The sequence below is a fragment of the Coregonus clupeaformis genome, chromosome 1 (genome assembly GCF_020615455.1).
Source record: "Coregonus clupeaformis isolate EN_2021a chromosome 1, ASM2061545v1, whole genome shotgun sequence".
NCBI lineage: Eukaryota > Metazoa > Chordata > Actinopteri > Salmoniformes > Salmonidae > Coregonus > Coregonus clupeaformis.
Window position 1 is genome coordinate 17,007,188 of NC_059192.1, and position 22,098 is coordinate 17,029,285.

The 22,098-nt window shown below is 47.0% G+C and overlaps 1 protein-coding gene across 2 annotated transcripts in view; it reads right to left on the reverse strand.

The window, feature by feature from the left end:
* Positions 1-4,788: 4,788 nt before the first annotated feature.
* LOC121577750 (cdc42 effector protein 4) overlaps positions 4,789-22,098 on the reverse strand; it is a 33,186-nt gene continuing 15,876 nt past the window's right edge. For both annotated transcript variants that reach the window (XM_041891611.2, XM_041891621.2), the window contains exon 2: positions 4,789-6,959. In XM_041891611.2, coding sequence (XP_041747545.1) covers positions 5,689-6,744 — 1,056 coding nt within the window. In that variant the 5' untranslated portion in view covers positions 6,745-6,959 and the 3' untranslated portion in view covers positions 4,789-5,688. The remainder of the gene's footprint in view (positions 6,960-22,098) is intronic.

The following is a 22,098-nucleotide window of genomic DNA, read 5'->3' on the forward strand; positions in this document are numbered from 1 at the left end:
GAGGGAGGTAAATAAACTGAACAAAAATATAAACCTAACATGTAAAGTGTTGGTCCCATGTTTCATGAGCTGAAACAAAAGATCCCAGAAATGTTCCATACGCACAAAAATCTAAGTACTCTCAATTTTGTGCACACATTTTTTTACATCACTGTTAGTGAGCATTTCTCCTTTAACAAGATAATCCATCCACCTGACATGTGTGGCATATCAAGAAGCTGATTAAACAGCACGATCATTACACAGGTGCACCTTGTGCTGGGGACAATAAAAGGCCACTCTGAAATGTGCAGTTTTGTCACACAACACAATGCCACAGATGTCTCAAGTTTTTAGGGAGCTTGCAATTGACATGCTGACCGCAGGAATGTCCACCAGAGCTGTTGCCAGAGAATGTAATGTTAATTTGTCTACCATAAGCCGTCTCCAACGTCGTTTTAGAGAATTGGGCAGCATGTCCAACCTGCCTCACAACCGCAGACCACGTGTATGGCGTCATGTGGGCGAGCGGTTTGCTGATGTCAACGTTGTGAACAGAGTTCCCCATGGTGGTGGTGGGGTTATGGTATGGGCAGGCATAAGCTACAGACAACGAACACAATCGCATTTTATCGATGGCAATTTGAATGTACAGAGATACCGTGAAGGGATCCTGAGGCCCATAGTGAGGCCTGTTTTTTTTAAGGTATCCGTGACCAACAGAGGCATATCTGTATTCCCAGTTGTGAAAGGGCCTAATGCATTTATTTCAATTGACTGTTTCCTTATATGAACTCAGTACAATCTTTGAAATTGTTGCATGTTGCGTTTATATTTTTGTTCAGTATTAATATACAGTAGAATGAGAGTGAATGGATAGGAAAAGAAAAATAGTACATACCTGGCATAAAAACTAGCCACAGAGTAGAAAAAAAGAAACATTCTCCAGCTGAACCTTTAAGCCAGTTATTTTTCACAATCCTTTCCCCTTGTACCATTCTCCCCACCACAGGCATCAGGCCAGGGCACTGAAATCTGCTTGTGGTTAAAACCCACTTACATTAGCGTCACTATGCCATAATGCCTATAACAAACATAGCAATAGTCACTGTTTTTCATGGATGGCACTATTAGTATTTATCTACTTCACTTCAGTAGTAAATAAAATGGTGGTGGACAGATATGAGTGTTTTGATAGAAAATTAAGGTTCTTTATAAAGTGTCCCGGCCTTGGTGAAGAACAGCTAAGGGATTGCAGCAGTTTAACCCACTTTCCATAGACAGATTCTACAACAATGGAACAAGCAACTGAGTTTAAAACAATAATAACATAACAAAGCAATTCCAAATTTGGCCCATTTACAAATGAACAGTGTGAGAGGCCTGATATTTAAGTAGCCTGTACTGCTGTAGCACATAAATGTTTCCTTCAAACATCAAGAACCAATATGACATGTCAGAGGATGACAGGATTATTACATACATACTTGGCACATTTCCACCTGGTTGTTTTGATCTCTCTTTAATACAGACATGTACATATGGAACTCTGACATACATAGCATGATCTTATGGCTGAGTGATGTCACATCCTGCCTGGCATTATGCTCCTCCCCTCACCTAATACCATTGGATAATGTGCTCCCGCCTCCACCAACCAAACAACACCATAACAGGGAACAAAAACAGTGCTCTCCAGTGTCACATATGGCACAAATGTAATTTTCTCTCACATAGGAGCATAAAGTCAATAGATTATGGTGCTGAAGATAACTGGGAACTCGGGAAAAAACTAGGTCAAATCATGAGGTCAGTGATCTCCAGGTCGGAAAGTCTTGAGTTTTAGAAAGATGCCTGAGTTTCCGACATTGAATTCCGAGTTGGATGACTGTTCAAAATTATTTTCTCAGTCGGAGCTAGTTCCCAGTTGTCTTGAACGCACTGAAGTCAGATATTTCCAAGTTCCCAGTTGTTGTGAACGCGACAATACTCAGGGATCCGGGAAGGAGTGAGCAGGGACTTCCTGCTTTACCCTAACAGATGATATTATAATCGGACCAAATGAATGAATGTGAGGGAGGGGGGACCTACAGTGAGGGAAAAAAGTATTTGATCCCCTGCTGATTTTGTACGTTTGCCCACTGACAAAGACATGATCAGTCTATAATTTTAATGGTAGGTTTATTTGAACAGCTAGAGACAGAATAACAACAAAAAAATACAGAAAAACACATGTCAAAAATGTTATAAATTGATTTGCATTTTAATGAGGGAAATAAGTATTTGACCCCTCTGCAAAACATGACTTAGTACTTGGTGGCAAAACCCTTGTTGGCAATCACAGAGGTCAGACGTTTCTTGTAGTTGGCCACCAGGTTTGCACACATCTCAGGAGGGATTTTGTCCCACTCCTCTTTGCAGATCTTCTCCAAGTCATTAAGGTTTCGAGGCTGACGTTTAACAACTCGAACCTTCAGCTCCCTCCACAGATTTTCTATGGGATTAAGGCCTGGAGACTGGCTAGGCCACTCCAGGACCTTAATGTGCTTCTTCTTGAACCACTCCTTTGTTGCCTTGGCCGTGTGTTTTGGGTCATTGTCATGCTGGGATACCCATCCACGACCCATTTTCAATGCCCTGGCTGAGGGAAGGAGGTTCTCACCCAAGATTTGACGGTACATGGCCCCGTCCATCATCCCTTTGATGCGGTGAAGTTGTCCTGTCCCCTTAGCAGAAAAACACCCCCAAAGCATAATGTTTCCACCTCTATGTTTGACGGTGGGGATGGTGTTCTTGGGGTCATAGGCAGCATTCCTCTTCCTCCAAACACGGCGAGTTGAGTTGAGCTCCATTTTGGTCTCATCTGACCACAAAACTTTCACCCAGTTCTCCTCTGAATCATTCAGATGTTCATTGGCAAACTTCAGACGGGCATGTATATGTGTTTTCTTGAGCAGGGGGACCTTGCGGGCGCTGCAGTATTTCAGTCCTTCACGGCGTAGTGTGTTACCAATTGTTTTCTTGGTGACTATGGTCCCAGCTGCCTTGAGATCATTGACAAGATCCTCCCGTGTAGTTCTGGGCTGATTCCTCACCGTTCTCATGATCATTGCAACTCCACGAGGTGAGATCTTGCATGGAGCCCCAGGCCGAGGGAGATTGACAGTTCTTTTGTGTTTCTTCCATTTGCGAATAATCGCACCAACTGTTGTCACCTCCTCACCAAGCTGCTTGGCGATGGTCTTGTAGCCCATTCCAGCCTTGTGTAGGTCTACAATCTTGTCCCTGACATCCTTGGAGAGCTCTTTAGTCTTGGCCATGGTGGAGAGTTTTGAATCTGATTGATTGATTGCTTCTGTGGACAGGTGTCTTTTATACAGGTAACAAACTGAGATTAGGAGCACTCCCTTTAAGAGTGTGCTCCTAATCTCAGCTTGTTACCTGTATAAAAGACACCTGGGAGCCAGAAATATTTCTGATTGAGAGGGGGTCAAATACTTATTTCCCTCATTAAAATGTAAATCAATTTATAACATTTTTGACATGCGTTTTTCTGGATTTTGTTGTTGTTATTCTGTCTCTCACTGTTCAAATAAACCTACCATTAAAATTATAGACTGATCATTTCTTTGTCAGTGGGCAAAAGTACAAAATCAGCAGGGGATCAAATACTTTTTCCCCTCACTGTATAGTCACGCTGTATTCATCCCAAATGGCACCCTATTCCCTATATAGTGCACTACTTTTGACCAGAGCACTATGGGTGCTGGGTGCCATTTGGGACACAAACACTGTAGGAGGAAACTAAAGGGAACAGGCGCACCTGCCATTTCCTTTCCCAAACATGTGACTCATGAATGTATGAGTCGTTGGTTTGGTTACCGACCAATCAGCCAACTATGTTTATGAATAAGAGGGTGGAGGAAAGCCAGAGGGTGTGCTGATTAAATCTGCTCCTACAGTAGCCAGGTCTGTATGGCACAATGGAGAGAGGAGGGTAACATTGTCACTTATCAATAATGTTATCCTATTACTGATACCCTCCTCCCTTCAGACTCCTCTCTTTCTCCTAACCTGTACGGTCACTACTCATGTTCACAACCACCTTCTCTGCTCCTGTGAGTTATGTCCTTTTTTAGTTTATAAACATTTGTAGAATAAAAGCGTTACTGGACATGAAAGCTTCTACAAAAAGGCCATCATTTATTTTCCAAATGTTCATTTTTTGTCCTTAATAAGTAAAGTAAATCAAAACATTTACATGGAAACAAAACAAAGATTCTTTATGTACAATAGTTAGTGTTTTAGGGAGGGAGCTGTGTTGCTACACCTTGGCAGTGCTAGTAGGGGAGATATGACTGAGATCAGGGTTTCTATGTTTCTGCTGAGTCCATTGATCTGAGCTAAAGTGCCACAGACTCATTGCCAAACCCAAACCTAATCAACTCCAAAGCTAAGGCCTAAGTTGGCTCACTGAGTAGGCTAGTAAGTTAGGCTTAGAACAACTAAAGAAGATCACCAAAATCCAACCTTTAACAAAATTCCCTCCAATCAAAATGATGGTGACTTAAAACAGTGCAAATACAACTAGTATGATCTGCCCCTTATTAGAAGTAGTTACTAGATAACAAATCAAACAAGCTAACTGTTGGATCATTTAGGACTTCAGTGTGTTGGCTGTATAGAGTATGTATGGTGAACAGGACAATAAAGCTGACTAATGGTTGGAATAGGGCCCTGTGTAGCTCAGTTGGTAGAGCATGGTATTTTGCAAGGCCAGGGTTGTGGGTTCGATTCCCACGGGGGCCAGTATGAAAAATTTATGCACTCACTAACTGTAAGTCGCTCTGGATAAGAGCGTTTGCTAAATGACTGAAATGTAAATAATGAACAACCAAGTTGTGACATTGATTAAGAACCTGAAGACCATTTTATCCATTCTGTATGTAGTAAACATTGAAGAAGCCATCTTTAACCTTCTGAACATTATCAAACCAATATTTTAACTGCATCTCACCTCACTCAACACACACACACACACACACACACACATACAATCCATTCAAGGCTCCAAAGGATGCTGGGATACATTTAACATCCTTTCCCTCTTCCTTCCTCCAAAGCAGTGTGGGAAATATACAGTTCAGTCCGTGACCTCACATGACCCTCACACCTCCCTCTGGGTGATCAACAGTTCACGCTTCGACCTCTGTGACCTCTGTCAATGAGTGGATATGAGGGTTGAGATCATTGATCCCCTTATAAGGAGAAACACACTTTAATGACATTGGAACTGTGGGATTAGATCATCATAACGACAGATCATAGTTCTACAAAAAGAATCCCTCACACCAATAACTGGTGTCTCAGAGTTGCAGTGTGTGTGTGTGTGAGAGAGAGAGTTAGTGGTCGACACTGCAATTCTGTAATGGGCTGGAGAAAAGGACTCATGGGACAGGCATTTTTATTTCCATTAAACTGTGGAACACACACACACACACTGGAGTAAATAAGGTTCAATAACAGATGGTGTGTGTGCGTATTCCTCATCCAGGAGGTATAGCAGAACAGGGTGTCCCCGTATAGAGGTTCTCAGGATATATCCATATGAAAAAATTTAGGGATTTGTATGGTGCTCCCTACCCCTCCCAGGCTTATTATAGCTTCAAAACTCGTTCTGTGGTGGTGATGTTACAGCCCTGTTCTGTTTTACACCCTGATCTCATCATCATCCTCGTCCATGAAGGAGAAGTCTTTGTCGTCCTCCCCCCCAGCCCCTGGAGAGCTGTACTTGGCGCTGTCCGTGTCCCCCTCCTGCAGGTGGTGGAGTGGTTTCTCCTCAAGAGCGGCGGAGCCGGAGGAGGACACGGAGCAGCTGTCCAGGTGGCTGTGGGGGTGGTAGTTCGTGGGAGGGGTGTATGGGGGGTCGGTCATGATCTTCATCATCTTCTGCTGAGGATAGGCGGGTGGGGGCCTGACTGCCGGCTGTAGATCCACCTGGTCCTCGATCTCATCCTCCGTGGTGGGAGGGCTGAAAGGGGGTGACCCGCGGCCCTCGCTGCCCTTCCCCTCCTCGTACCCCAAGTCGTCCTCATCCCAGCCCTTCTTTTCCATGACGCTGAGGATGTCCCCCAGCATGGAGGGTCCCAGGTCAATGTGGAATGACATGATGGACTCCGCGTGCTTCATCCCGCCACCCCGAGGATGTGATGGCGGCAGGTCAGTCAGTTCGCCAAAGTTACGCTCGTCAAACTCCAGGTCCAGCATCGCCATGGCCGAGGCACCGTTGACCGGTTTGCTGATTCCATCGACCTCGGGCAGCTTCTTCAGAGGGCTCGAGGAGACGCTCTTGGGCATCCGTTGACCGCCGCCCTTCCTGCCCACGTCCTCGTCATTGAGGTAGGGCAGGGAGATGGCGTTCTTCACAAAGTTTGGCGAGCCACCAGGGGGTGCCAACGAGTTGTTCTCATACATGTCGCCACGGTTCACCGACTGGGAGCGCTTGCTGCTCCTGAAGGTTCGGGACAGCAGGCCTGGTTTGGGGACAGGTCCAGGGGAGCTCTGCTGGACCTCTGGAACTGGTTCTTTAGGGGGCTCCCCAGACCGGGTACTGAGGAACGAGGTGTCCCCAAAGGCATCCCCGCCACGACCCACATGCATGGTGTGTCTGAAGTCCCCCAGAGGGGCGCTGATCATCTCTGCAGTCAGGTCGGCCCGGGAGCGACGCTTGGACTGGTTCGAGGTTAGCTGCTTGAGAATTGGCATGGTGATATCTAATGAAGTCTGTGATTTAATGTGCCACAGGACCAGAAACACCTGATTGGTGCTGAGAGTTATGTGATGTTTGTGTCTTTCTCACGTTTAACTGTAAACAGTGTTGTCAAGGCAAGGCTTGATCCAGGTCTCTAGAGTACACAGCCATGGTCCTTCAAACAGCTACAGCTACGTTGAGTTCTGGTCTAGATAATCCACAAATCAGCCTAAGGGAAAAACAGAACAGAGGACACATTAAAACCACATTGCAAGAACCATGCAAACCAACTCAGTTTCCATGCCAACTTTGAGGATCTAACTATAACACAGAGTAGCTTTGTCATTTTATTCCTTTGAAGAAGGAGCACATGACAGTAAACATAATCTATTTCCAATAGCTGCTGACTACGTCTGAGGCCAGAATCAAGACAACTTTCTTCTTCTATGCCGCTCTGCCTCAAATGTGGAAACTTTTGTTGCCAGGCCGGGGCTTTGAGGTATTCTGGAATGAAGTAGAGGGGGTGGGTACTTCAGTTATTTCTCACTTAACTGGAACTCAGCCTGGACTAAAAGTACTTTTTTAAAAGAGGGGAAACACACAAGTCATCGGAATACATTTTTCATGCATTCACTTGTCTTTAATAGAACTTCCAAGTTCCCATAACTGTAGAAATATTGTTTAAAAGCGGCAGCCAGAATATGAATCAGTTGGAGAGGATTGTGACTGGAGCAGATCTCTCTCTCTCTCTCTCTCTCTCTCTCTCTCTCTCTCTCTCTCTCTCTCTCTCTCTCTCTCTCTCTCTCTCTCTCTCTCTCTCTCTCTCTCTCTCTCTCTCTCTCTCTCTCTCTCTCTCTCTCTCTCTCTCTCTTCTCTCTCTCTCTCTCTCTCTCTCTTCACACAGCCATTTTTCTGCAGGTACTGCTTTCTGTGTAAATACTGACCTAAATCTCACCCCCATCAGAGCCTTCCTACATCCACTCCATTAAGCTACATATGGTCCATATGGTCACCGTTCACTTGTATTACTGCAACACTGAAAGCATGGTGAGACTGATCAGTGTTCAGAACTTAAGTTGTAATTAGAGTCAGGGGCCCTGATAAGTCTACAGCACTGCAACAAAGATATCATTTACTGCTTACATGCTCTGGATTTCACAGCAGACACTTTGATCTGCAACCTGGCAGCATATTGACCTATGATTCAATAAGCCTGACGATATGGGCCGTTTCAGAAGCTGATGACATGGGCCGTTTTAGAAGATGATATGGGCCGTTTCAGAAGCTGATGACATAGGCCGTTTCAGAAGCTGATGACATAGGCTGTTTCAGAAGCTGATGACATAGGCCGTTTTAGAATATGATATGGGCCGTTTCAGAAGCTGATGACATAGGCCATTTCAGAAGCTGATGACATAGGCCGTTTTAGAATATGATATGGGCCGTTTCAGAAGCTGATGACATGGGCCGTTTCAAGAGTGTCCACTTACCTAGGCCAATCTGTCTTTGTGTCACCATTGACCCCGCAATGAAATACAATCTCAAAACATAATGGTGTGGAGTGGACAGAGGCAAAGTTGGCAGTTGAACTGCCCCCAGGTATGCCAGCAGCCCCAGTAGGCCTAGGTGATGTCAACAAGGGTTTCAATTGTGGCTGCTAGGCGCCATCCAATCATTTGCTTGTGTTTTAAAACCAGAGCGCACGCGTGCACACACACACTCACACGACACAGACACACCCTCTAGTCTCTGTGTATTCATACCCTCTGGATGAATGGGGCCTCAGGCAACAATATTCCAAAGCAACGTCACCCTCGAAACAAGGGCCCATTCAACTGAAAAGGTAACTGTAGCAGCAAAGAGAACAGAGGGGATTTTGAAATATGATACGTTAACCCAGTTCTTCTCCTTTCAAAGGACAGAACGACCCTAAGGACAATTCAATAATCTTCTTGTCTGCCTACTGTGGTTTAACCTCTTTATTCAATACCTTCATAAAATCTGTCCTCAGTCATAAGGATTGTTAGTGTGTGGGGAGAGGTTTTACCCCCTCAACAAAGAATTCCCATTTAGACAAACACAAGGACAATTGTATGAGCAATGATAATAAAACTGAGCATGAATGACTGCACAAGAGGTTTGGAGAAGTAGAAACTTAATACAAACTCTATTATGGAATTTTCCGTCTTCACCTTTTGACAAACAACTAAAACACTAGCCATTATGAAGTGCAAACTGCTCCAAAACAACCAAACAAATTAGCTCAGCCATCACCGCTTTCAAGGGACACAATTGTGCAACCTCACATTGCGCTGTTGTAGCTAAGGAAGTACTTTAAGTAGGCCTAGCTTCCTTTACTGCAGGGTGATCCGTCATTACCTATTATTATCCTGATACATTATTACACAACTCACTATGCATGAGACCACAATCCTCCAGCCAGTCTGCCAGCCTGTCAGCTTCTTCTCTATATGCCAGCCTGTCAGCTTCTTCTCTATATGCCAGCCTGTCAGCTTCTTCTCTATATGCCAGCCTGTCAGCTTCTTCTCTATATGCCAGCCTGTCGGCTTCTTCTCTATATGCCAGCCTGTCGGCTTCTTCTCTATATGCCAGCCTGTCGGCTTCTTCTCTATATGCCAGCCTGTCAGCTTCTTCTCTATATGCCAGCCTGTCAGCTTCTTCTCTATATGCCAGCCTGTCAGCTTCTTCTCTATATGCCAGCCTGTCAGCTTCTTCTCTATATGCCAGCCTGTCAGCTTCTTCTCTATATGCCAGCCTGTCGCCTTCTTCTCTATATGCCAGCCTGTCAGCTTCTTCTCTATATGCCAGCCTGTCGGCTTCTTCTCTATATGCCAGCCTGTCGGCTTCTTCTCTATATGCCAGCCTGTCAGCTTCTTCTCTATATGCCAGCCTGTCAGCTTCTTCTCTATATGCCAGCCTGTCAGCTTCTTCTCTATATGCCAGCCTGTCGGCTTCTTCTCTATATGCCAGCCTGTCGGCTTCTTCTCTATATGCCAGCCTGTCGGCTTCTTCTCTATATGCCAGCCTGTCAGCTTCTTCTCTATATGCCAGCCTGTCGGCTTCTTCTCTATATGCCAGCCTGTCAGCTTCTTCTCTATATGCCAGCCTGTCGGCTTTTCTCTATATTCCAGCCTGTCAGCTTCTTCTCTATATGCCAGCCTGTCGATCTCATTCAATGTGCAGGCCTACAGTGCCTTCAGAATGTATTCATACCTGAATTCAAAATTGATTAAATAAAATAAAAAAGATCACCCATATACACACAATACCCCATAATGACAAATTAAATACAGAAATACACTACATATACAAAAGGTATGTGGACACTCCTTCAAATTAGTGGATTTGGTTATTTCAGCCACACCCATTGTTGACAGGTGTATAAAATCAAGCACACCGCCATGCAATCTCCATAGACAAACATTGGTAGTAGAATGGACTTACTGAAGAGCTCAGTGACCTTCAACGTGGCACAGTCACAGGATGACACCTTTCCAACAAGTCAGTTCGTCAAATTTCTGCCCTGCTAGAGCTGCCCCGGTCAACTGTATGGACGAATCTGGGTTTGGCGGATGCCAGGAGAATGCTACCTGCCCCAATGCATAGTGCCAACTGTAAAGTTTGGTGGAGGAAGAATAACGGTCTGGGGCTGGTTTTCATGGTTCGGGCTAGGCCCCTTAGTTCCAGTGAAGGGAAATACAATGACATTCTAGACGATTCTGTGCTTCCAACTTTGTGGCAAAAGTTTGAGGAAGGCCCTTTCCTGTTCCAGCATGACAATGGTTTGTCGAGATCGGGGTGGAAGAACTTGACTGGCCTGCACAGAGCCCTGACCTCAACCCCATCTAACACCTTTGGGATTAATTGAAACGCAGACTGCGAGCCAGGCCTAATCTCCCAACATCAGTGCCCGACCTCACTAACGCTTTTGTGGCTGAATGGAAGCAAGTCCCCGCAGCAATGTTCCAACATATAGAAGCAAACCGGATGGACATCATGAAAATGATCGGAGAGTAGAAGAAGTTCAGAAGAAAAAACAAACAAAATATAATTATTGTAAAATTGACTGTGTCCATAAAATGTAGATAGTAAGTATAAGCTGGAAGTAGAGGCCTAAGCATTGTTGTTCACTAATTTACCCCAAGTAGGGAAAGGATGGCGGGGTTGAAAAGTAATAAAGGGGAGTATATATATAAAAAACATGGGGGATTGGAAGTGATGCAGACAATTACATTGATGGAAGTTACAATCTATCTGCAAGATTAAGCTGATCTACCCCCCCCAAATTAAAATAAAAAAAATAAAAAATCCAACATCTAGTGGAAAGCCTTCCCAGAAGAGTGGAGGCTGTTATAACAGCAAAGGGGGGACCAACTCCATATTAATGCCCATGATTTTGGAAGGAGATGTTTAATGAGTTTAGTGTCCACATACACTACATGACCAATATTATCTAATTTACATAAGTATTCACACCCCTTTGCTATGACACTCCAAATTGAGCTCAGGTGCATTCAATTTATTTAGATAATCCTTGAGATGTTACTACAACTTGATTGGAGTCCATCTGTGGCCAATTCAATTGTTTGGACATGATTTAGAAAGAAAACACACCCACAATTGACAGTGCATGTCGGAGCAGAAACTATACCATGAAGTCCAAGGAACTGTCCATAGATCTCTGAGATAGAATTCTGATGAGGCATATATCTGGGGAAGGGCATAAAAATATTTCAAGAGTGTTTAAAGTTTCCAAGAGCACAGTGGTCTCCACCATTGGGAAATTGAAAAAATATTGAACTATCCAGACTCTGCCTAGAGCTGACCATCTGACCAAACTGAGCAATTGGGCAAGGGAGGTGACAAAGAATGCAATGACCACTCTGACAGAACTACAGAGTTCATTGGCTGAGATGGGAGAACCTGCCAGAAGGACAACAGTCTCTACAGTGCTTCACCAATCTGGACTTTATGGGAGAGTGGCCAGACGGAAGCCAATCCTGAGAAAAATGCACGACAGCTCGCCTGGAGTTTACAAAAAGGCATGTGAAAGTCTCTGAGACCATCAGCCAAAATATTCTGTGGTCTGATGAGACAAACATTTAACGCTTTGGCTGAAAACAACCAGGCACAGCTCATTACCTGTCTAACAACATCCCTATCGTGAAGCATGGTGGTGGCAGCATCATGCTATGGGGATGCTTTTCAGCGGCAGTGACTGGGAGACTGGTAAGGATAGACGGAACAATGAATGGAGCCAAATACATGCAAATCCTTGACGATAACCTGCTTCAGAGCGCAAACGACCTTAGACTGGGGGCGAAGATTTACGTTCCAATAGGACAATGACTCCAAGCATACAGCCAAAGTAATGCTGGAATGGCTGCAGAACAAGAATGTGAAAGTCCTTGAGTGGCCCATCCAAAGCCCAGACATGAATCCCATTGGAAATCTGAGGAAAGACTTGAAGATTGCTGTTCACCACCGCTCCCCATCTAACTTCACAGAGGTTGAGAAAATCTGCAAGGAAGAATGGGAGAAAATCCCCAAATCCAGATGTGCAAAGCTGATACAGACATATCCAAGACGACTCAAAGCTGTAATCACTGTCAAAGGTTATTCTACAAAGTATTGATTGACTCAGGGGTGTGAATACTTATGTAAATTAGATATTTCTGTATTTAATTTTCAATACATTTGCTAACATTTCTAAAAAGAAGTTTTCACTTTGTCATTATGGGGTATTGTGTGTAGATGGGTGAGAGAAAAACATAATTTAATCCATGTTGAATTCAGGCTGTAACACAACAACATGTGGAATAAGTCAAGGGGTATGAATACTTTCTGAATGCACTGTATGTCCTTGGCTGTGCTCTCCTGCAGTATACCAACCCACTTATATAATCATAACACTTTAAAATAACAACACGTTGCTTGCCAATCCTACTGTTAGATTATATACCTTGACATTTTCAATAAGGCTGAAAAAGCAAAAGCAAGGAATTACTCCTAATGGATAATATGTCACTATCAACATTACAGCAGTTAAATACACTACCTGGCAATAGCCTACACTGACACAGTGCCCATGTCCATGCTTACCAGGCCAGGAGGCAGCAGCCCACCAGGGAGACTTGGCAGCATGGATCAACAACAGAGTGCCCTGTCCTGGACTACAGTCCAGACTCATCACGTGTCCCACCCTGCCCTTAGCTAGTTCTCTGGCCACGTCTCCATGGCGACCTCAGGCCTCAGTAATGCCTGGCTGCCCAGCTAGCTAACGTCCTATCTGTCTGTAAGGCCCTTATCCCATCCAGGGTGACACCACCTTTTATTAACGGATTCACCCTGGCTGCCTGCCTTAGAGCTCTCTCCGTCCCAAATGGAGCCCTATTCACTATATATAGTCCACTAGTTTTGACTAGGACTCATACACACACATACCCCTTCACTAATGACATGCCACTGAGTATAGCCAGTGTGTCTATGTATGCAGTTGACTCAACACTATACATGTCAGCTACTACAGCAACTGAAATGACTGCAACCCTTAACAAAGAGCTGCAGTTAGTTTCAGAATGGGTGGCAAGGAATAAGTTAGTCCTAAATATTTCAAAAACTAAAAGCCTTGTATTTGGGACAAATCATTCACTAAACCCTAAACCTCAACTAAATCTTGTAATGAATAATGTGGAAATTGAGCAAGTTGAGGTGACTAAACTGCTTGGAGTAACCCTGGAATTTAAACTGTCACGGTCAAAACATGTTGATACAACAGTAGCTAAGATGGGGAGAAGTCTGTCCATAATAAAGTGCTACTCTGCCTCCTTAACAGCACTCTCAACAAGGCAGGTCCTACAGGCCCTAGTTTTGTCGCACCTGGACTACTGTTCAGTAGTGTGGTCAGGTGCCACAAAGAAGGACTTAGGAAAATTACAATTGGCTCAGAACAGGGCAGCACGGCTGGCCCTTAAATGTACACGGGGAGCTAACATTAATGACATGCATGTCAATCTCTCATGGCTCAAAGTGGAAGAGAGATTGACTTCATCACTACTCGTTTTTGTAAAAAGTGTTGACAAGATGAATGCACCAAGGTGTCTGTTTAAACTACTAGCACACAGCTCGGACACCCATGCATACCCCACAAGACATGCCACCAGAGGACTCTTCACAATCCCCAAGTCCAGAACAGACTATGGGAGGCGCACAGTACTACATAGAACCATGACTACATTGAACCCTATTCCACATTAGGTAACTGATGCAAGTAGTAGAATCAGACTTATAAAACAGGTAAAAATACACCTTATGGAACAGCGGGGACTGTGAAGAGACACACACACACACACACACACACACACACACACGCTAGCACACACATGCACTCTACACACACACACGTACATTGTAATATTGTTGTATGGTGGTATTATACATTTTGTATTGTAGATATGTAGTAGTGTAATAATGTTATATGATGTAGTGTTTTATATTTTGTTTTATATGTAATGTAAGCGCCTTAATATGTTTGGACCCCAGGAAGAGTAGCTGCTGCCTTGGCAGGAACTAATGGGGATCCATAATAAACCCCAGGAAGAGTAGCTGCTGCCTTGGCAGGAAGTAATGGGGATCCATAATAAACCCCAGGAAGAGTAGCTGCTGCCTTGTCAGGAAGTAATGGGGATCCATAATAAACCCCAGGAAGAGTAGCTGCTGCCTTGGCAGGAACTAATGGGGATCCATAATAAACCCCAGGAAGAGTAGCTGCTGCCTTGGCAGGAAGTAATGGGGATCCATAATAAACCCCAGGAAGAGTAGCTGCTGCCTTGGCAGGAAGTAATGAGGATCCATAATAAACCCCAGGAAGAGTAGCTGCTGCCTTGGCAGGAACTAATGGGGATCCATAATAAACCCCAGGAAGAGTAGCTGCTGCCTTGGCAGGAACTAATGGGGATCCATAATAAACCCCAGGAAGAGTAGCTGCTGCCTTGGCAGGAAGTAATGAATAATAATAAAAGTATTGCACTTGTAGAGAAAAGGGTGCCATTTGGCAGCGGCTCTTAAACCTCTCCTCGGGGACCACCAGACATTTCACAATTTTGTTGTAGCCCTGAACTAGCTCACCTGATTCACCTAGTCAAGGGCTTGATGATTAGTTGACAAGTTGAATCAGGTGTGTTAGCTGTGGAATAGATCAAATACATGGAACGGCTTGGGGGTCCCAGAGGAGAGGGTTCAGAACCACTGCCATATGGGACGCAGCCTATGTCTCAGTCTCAGCCCCTGTTGGGCTCATACATGGGAAAACAACACCAGAATACGACTGCTACACTAGAGGGGGAATGGAATACGACTGCTACACTAGAGGGGGAATGGAATACGACTGCTACACTAGAGGGGGAATGGAATACGACTGCTACACTAGAGGGGGAATGGAATACGACTGCTACACTAGAGGGGGAATGGAATACGACTGCTACACTAGAGGGGGAATGGAATACGACTGCTACACTAGAGGGGGAATGGAATACGACTGCTACACTAGAGGGGGAATGGAATACGACTGCTACACTAGAGGGGGAATGGAATACGACTGCTACATGGGAGGGGTAATGAAATACGACTGCTACACTAGAGGGGGAATGGAATGGAATACGTTTGATGTGAACCATCATTAGAAAACATTCATACTCAGGATAAAATAACTCAGTGTGTACTCTTCTAATAACAAAAGGCCCAAAACTCACACCTTGGGTCACTATAGGAAATGGCCTTTAAGGGCCCCAGTGTGTGTTCGGGAGAAGTGTCTTACCACCAACGTATTACCATTTGGCCCCATTACAATTTCATCCATTCAAATACAGTTCCCACTAGCCAGAGCTACAGTCAAAATTGTCTATATTGTAAATATTCATTCAATAAGATTTTTGGTCTTAATTTAAGGTCAGGCATAAGGTTAGCAGTGTGGTTATGGTTAGGTTTAAAATCAACATTTTAGATGATAAATTGTAGAAATAGGAGGGGTTTATGACTTTGTAGTGACGACCATTCATTACAGATGTATTTATTTATTTATTTTATTTAACTAGGCAAGTCAGTTAAGAACAATATTTACAATGACGGCCTACCAAAAGGCCTACTGCAGGGACGGGATTAAAAATAAAATTAAAATATAGGACAAAACACACATCACGACAAGAGAGACCTAAGACAACAACATAGCATGGCAGCAACGCAAGACAACTGTCAGGGGTGCTGAAGGTGGGTGTGGTGCAGGAATCAAGCGCAGGACGCAGAAGCTAAGTCCAAAAGACTTTAGTGAAATATTCACGTAGTAAATGAGCACAATAAGCCCGGAGGCGAAATAACGGCGCACACAGGCGTCAAACAAAAGGCGCACAAACATGTGCGAAAACCTCTCCAAACAACGGAGGGAAGTACGTAGCTCAGAACACCAAAACAGAAGAGCAATCACACACAACACCAAAAACACACAACGAGAACTAAATAGGACACTAACGAGGACTAACTAGACACAGGTGTACAACATCAACACAAAACCAAACGAACATGAAACATAGATCGGTGGCAGCTAGTACTCCGGGGACGACGACCGCCGAAACCTGCCCGAACAAGGAGGAGGAGCAGCCTCGGCCGAAACCGTGACAGTACCCCCCCCCTTGACGCGCGGCTCCAGCCGTGCGCCGACCCCGGCCTCGGGGACGACCAGGAGGACGCGGAGCAGGGCGCGCGGGATGGTCCCGGTGGAACTCCGACAGGAGAGATGGGTCTAGGATGTCCCTCCGCGGCACCCAGCACCGCTCCTCCGGGCCGTACCCTCCCACTCCACGAGATACTGGAGACCCCCCATCCGGCGTCTTGAGTCCAAGATGGACCGAACGGTGTACGCCGGAGCCCCCTCGATGTCCAGTGGGGGCGGAGGAGTCTCTCCTATCTCACCTTCCTGGAGTGGACCAGCTACCACCGGCCTGAGAAGAGACACATGGAACGAGGGGTTAATATTCTTATATTCAACAGGCAGATGTAACCTATAACACACCTCGTTCAATCTTCTCAGGACTTTAAAAGGCCCCACAAACCGCCGACCCAGCTTCCGGCAGGGCAGGCGGAGGGGTAGGTTTCTGGTAGAGAGCCAGACTCGATCTCCGGGTGCGTACACCGGCCCCTCACTGCGGTGGAGATCGGCGCTCGCCTTGTGACGACGGATGGCCCGCTGCAGGTGGACGTGTGCAGCGTTCCACGTCTCCTCCGAGCGCCTCATCCAATCATCCACCGCAGGGGCCTCGATCTGGCTCTGCTGCCAAGGTGCCAGAACCGGCTGGTAACCTAACACACATTGGAAGGGGGTTAGGTTGGTAGAGGAGTGGCGGAGAGAGTTCTGGGCCATCTCGGCCCAGGGAATGTACCGAGCCCACTCCTCAGGCCGGTCCTGGCAATACGACCTCAGAAACCTACCCACATCCTGGTTGACTCGTTCTACCTGCCCGTTACTCTCCGGGTGGTACCCTGAGGTAAGGCTCACCGAGACCCCCAAACACTCTATGAACGCTCTCCATACTCGGGAGGTAAACTGGGGGCCTCGATCAGACACTATATCCTCGGGTACCCGTAATGCCGGAAGACGTGGGTAAATAGGGCCTCTGCGGTTTGTAGGGCAGTAGGAAGACCCGACATAGGGAGAAGACGACAGGCCTTAGAGAACCGGTCCACAACGACCAGGATGGTGGTATTCCCCTGAGAGAGGGGAAGGTCTGTCACAAAATCCACCGAGAGGTGGGACCATGGTCGTTGTGGAACGGGCAGGGGTTGTAACTTACCCCTGGGCAGGTGTCTGGGCGCCTTACACTGGGCGCACACCGAGCAGGAGGAGACATAAACCCTCACATCCCTGGCTAACGTGGGCCACCAGTATTTAGTGCTAAGACAATGCACTGTCCGGCCAATACCCGGATGTCCAGAGGAGGGTGACGTGTGAGCCCAGTAAATGAGTCGATCCCGAATCTCGAGCGGAACGTACTTCCGACCCTCAGGACACTGTGGAGGGCTGGGGTCGGTGCACGCAACGCTTCGCTCGATTCGGCCTCCCACACCCCCGGTGCCACAAGACAAGACTCCGGTAGTATGGGGGTAGGCTCAACGGACCTCTCCTCCGTGTCATACCGCTGGACAGCGCATCTGCCTTACCATTCTGGGACCCAGGGATGTACGTGATTTTAAATACGAACCTGGTGAGAAACATACTCCATCGAGCCTGGCGAGGGTTCAGTCTCCTCGCTGCCCGGATGTACTCCAGGTTCCGATGGTCAGTCAAAATGAGGAAAGGGTGTTGAGCCCCCTCAAGCCAATGCCTCCACACCTTAAGGGCCTGAACTACAGCTAACAGCTCCCTGTCCCCGACGTCATAATTACGCTCCGCCGGGCTGAGCTTTTTAGAGTAAAAAGCACAGGGGCGGAGTTTAGGTGGCGTGCCGGACCGTTGAGAGAGAACGGCCTCTATACCGGCCTCAGACGCGTCCACCTCGACCTGAAAGGGTAATGCGGGGTCCGGATGCGCCAGCACCGGAGCCGACATCAACAGGTCCTTCAGTCTCCTAAAGGCCCTGTCCGCATCAGCTGACCACTGCAGGCGCACCGGAGCCCCTTTCAGAAGGGACGTGATGGGAGCTGCCACCTGTCCAAAACCCCGGATAAACCTCCGGTAGTAATTCGCAAAGCCCAAGAACTGCTGCACCTCTTTGACAGTGGTTGGGGTTTGCCAATTACGCACAGCGGACACACGATCCACCTCCATTCTCAACCCTGACGCGGACAACTGATAACCCAAAAAGGAGACCGACTCCTGGAAAAACAGACATTTCTCTGCCTTGACATATAGGTCGTGCTCCAACAGCCTCCTCAATACACGACGCACCAGGGCTATATGCTCGGCTCAGGTAGACGAGTACACTAGAATGTCATCAATGTACACGACCACCCCTTGCCCCTGCATATCCCGGAAAATGTCATCTACGAAGGATTGGAAGACTGATGGAGCATTCATCAACCCATATGGCATGACGAGATACTCGAAATGACCTGACGTGGTACTAAACGCTGTTTTCCATTCGTCAGCCCTCCCTAATGCGCACCAAGTTATACGCGCTCCTGAGATCCAGTTTTGTGAAAAACCGCGCTCCATGCAATGACTCCGTCATGGTCGCAATCAGAGGGAGTGGATAACTGTATTTCACAGTAATCTGATTGAGACCACGGTAATCGATGCACGGGCGCAACCCTCCATCCTTTTTCTTCACAAAAAAGAAGCTCGAGGAGGCGGGAGAAGTGGAGGGCCGTATGTATCCCTGTCTCAAAGATTCGGCTATGTAAGTTTCCATAGCTTTTCTCTCTTCTTGAGACAAAGGATACACGTGGCTCCGTGGGAGCGCTGCTCCTGCCTGGAGATCAATCGCACAATCCCCCTGTCTATGAGGAGGCAACTGCGTCGCCCTAGCTTTACTAAACACGAGAGCTAAATCCCCATATTCAGGCGGAATGTGCAGTGCGGGCACTTGGTTTGGACTCTCCACCGAAGTCGCCCCTACGGAAATACCCAGACATCGCCCCTCACACTGAGCAGACCACCCATTGAGAGCCCTCTGTTGCCACGAAATAGCAGGGTTATGGGTGCTTAACCAGGGAATTCCCAGCACCACCGGGTACGCAGGAGAGTCGATCAGATACAACTGTATAGTCTCTTCATGACCCCTCTGCGCACACATCCTAAGTGGCGCTGTGACTTCCCTAATCAACCCCGACCCCAACGGGCGGCTATCTAAAGCATGAACGGGAAAAGGTTTGTCAACAGGTAGGAGAGGGATCCCTAAATCTAAACAAAACTTCCGATCAACAAAATTCCCAGCTGCGCCTGAATCTACTAGCGCCTTATGCTGGGAATGAGGTGCAACCTGTGGAAAACAAACAGGTATACAAAAGTGCGCAACAGAGAGCTCTGGGTAAGTGGGGCGTCTACTCACCTGGGAGGGCTCCCCAGTGCGTGGCCTGTTGTCTCCTCCCTCGGGGAACCCTCCCCAGCACCTGGCCGCAGTGTGCCCTCCACGACCGCACTTAGTGCAGGGGACAGGCCCCCTCGGGCTCCTCCTCCTCCTTCCTCTAGCGCCAGCACCCCCGAGCTCCATAGGGCTCGGCTCGGAGGTGCCGGAGGGTGGAATGGACGGACCCCACTGGGACGTCCACGGGTGGCCAGCAGGGTGTCCAGACGGATGGACATATCGACCAACTGGTCGAAGGTGAAATTGGTATCCCTGCAGGCCAACTCACGTTGAACGTCCTCCCGTAGGCTACGCCGAAAATGGTCGATGAGGGCCCGTTCATTCCACCCCTGCGTCTGCCGCTAGAGTCCGGAACTCCAGCGCGAACGCCTGTGCGCTCCTCCTCCCCTGTCTCAGGTGGACTAGACGCTCCCCGCCGCTTTGCCCTCAGGTGGATGGTCGAACACGGCCTTGAAGCGACGGGAGAACTCGGCGTAGGAGATGGTGGTGGCGTCCTTCCTCCTCCACTCGGCGTTGGCCCATTCCAACGCCTTGCCCGTGAGACAGGAGATGAGGGCGGAAACGCTCTCGTGTCCCGAGGGCACCGGGTGTACAGTGGCCAGGTAGAGCTCCACCTGCAGGAGGAACCCCTGACACCCGGCAGCTGTTCCGTCATACGCCCTCGGGAGCGAGAGCCGAATCCCACTGGGTTCCGGACCTGGGACTGGTGGACCGGCCGATGGGGTGGCAGGGTAGGTGGAGGTGTGGGTACCCCTCTGGACTCCCATCGGTGCAGGGTGTTGATGACGTCCTGTAGAGCGGTCCCCAGTTGTCGTAGCTGGTCATCCTGGCCGCGGACATGCTCCTCCAGCGACTCAGGTGTGATTGTTGCTCCTGCTGATTCCATTATTAAAGGTGTGTGATTCTGTCAGGGGTGCTGAAGGTGGGTGTGGTGCAGGAATCAAGCGCAGGACGCAGAAGCTAAGTCCAAAAGACTTTAGTGAAATATTCACGTAGTAAACGAGCACAATAAGCCCGGAGGCGAAATAACGGCGCACACAGGCGTCAAACAAAAGGCGCACAAACATGTGCGAAAACCTCTCCAAACAACGGAGGGAAGTACGTAGCTCAGAACACCAAAACAGAAGAGCAATCACACACAACACCAAACACACACAACGAGAACTAAATAGGACACTAACGAGGACTAACTAGACACAGGTGTACAACATCAAGACAAAACCAAACGAACATGAAACATAGATCGGTGGCAGCTAGTACTCCGGGGACGACGACCGCCGAAACCTGCCCGAACAAGGAGGAGGAGCAGCCTCGGCCGAAACCGTGACAACAACGCAGCATGGTAGCAACACAACATGACAACAACATGGCAGCAGCACAATATGGTAGCAGCACAACATGGTACAAACATCTTCATTTGATCACTCTTTTGTTGCTGAGAATTTTCCTGCAGCGCAGGAAATTAACATTTGTAGTGTATTTTAGTTTTAAAAAGGTGTCAAAAGTTTGTAATTTCCACTTTGAATATTCTGACTTGATTTGCCTTAATGGAAAATGTATCAACCCCTACAAAAATGTACATTAATTATAATTCACATAATAATTCACATTTCCTGGTGCTGCAGGATTATTTTCCTGCAGTAGGAGACTGGCTCAAATTAAGATTCTAAATTTGTATGAGTTAACGTAAACATAAATCATGCAAGCTATACGAAGCTACACTACAGTGCAGTTGGAAAGTATTCAGACCCCTTGACCTTTTCCACAGTTACATTACAGCCTTATTCTAAAATTGATTAAATGTATTTTTTCTCAATCTACACACAATACCCCATAACGACAAAGCGAAAACAGGTTTTTAGACATTTTTGCAAATATATTAAAATAAAGAACAGAAATACCTTATTTACATAAGTATGCAGACCCTTTGCTATGAGACTCACCCCCCAGTCTAAGGCCCGGCCAAACTAAGCAATCGGGGGAGAAGGGCCTTGGTCAGGGAGGTGACCAAGAACCCGATGGTCACTCTGAAAGAGCTCCAGAGTTCCTCTGTGGAGACGGGAGAACCTTCCAGAAGGACAATCATCTCTGCAGCACTCAGGCCTTTATGGTAGTGGCCAGATGGAAGCCACTCCTCAGTAAAAGGCACATGACAGCCCGCTTGGAGTTTGCCAAAAGGCACCTAAAGGACTCTCAGACCAGGAGAAACAAGATTCTCTGGTCTGATGAAACCAAGATTGAACTATTTGGCCTAAATGCCAAGCGTCACATCTG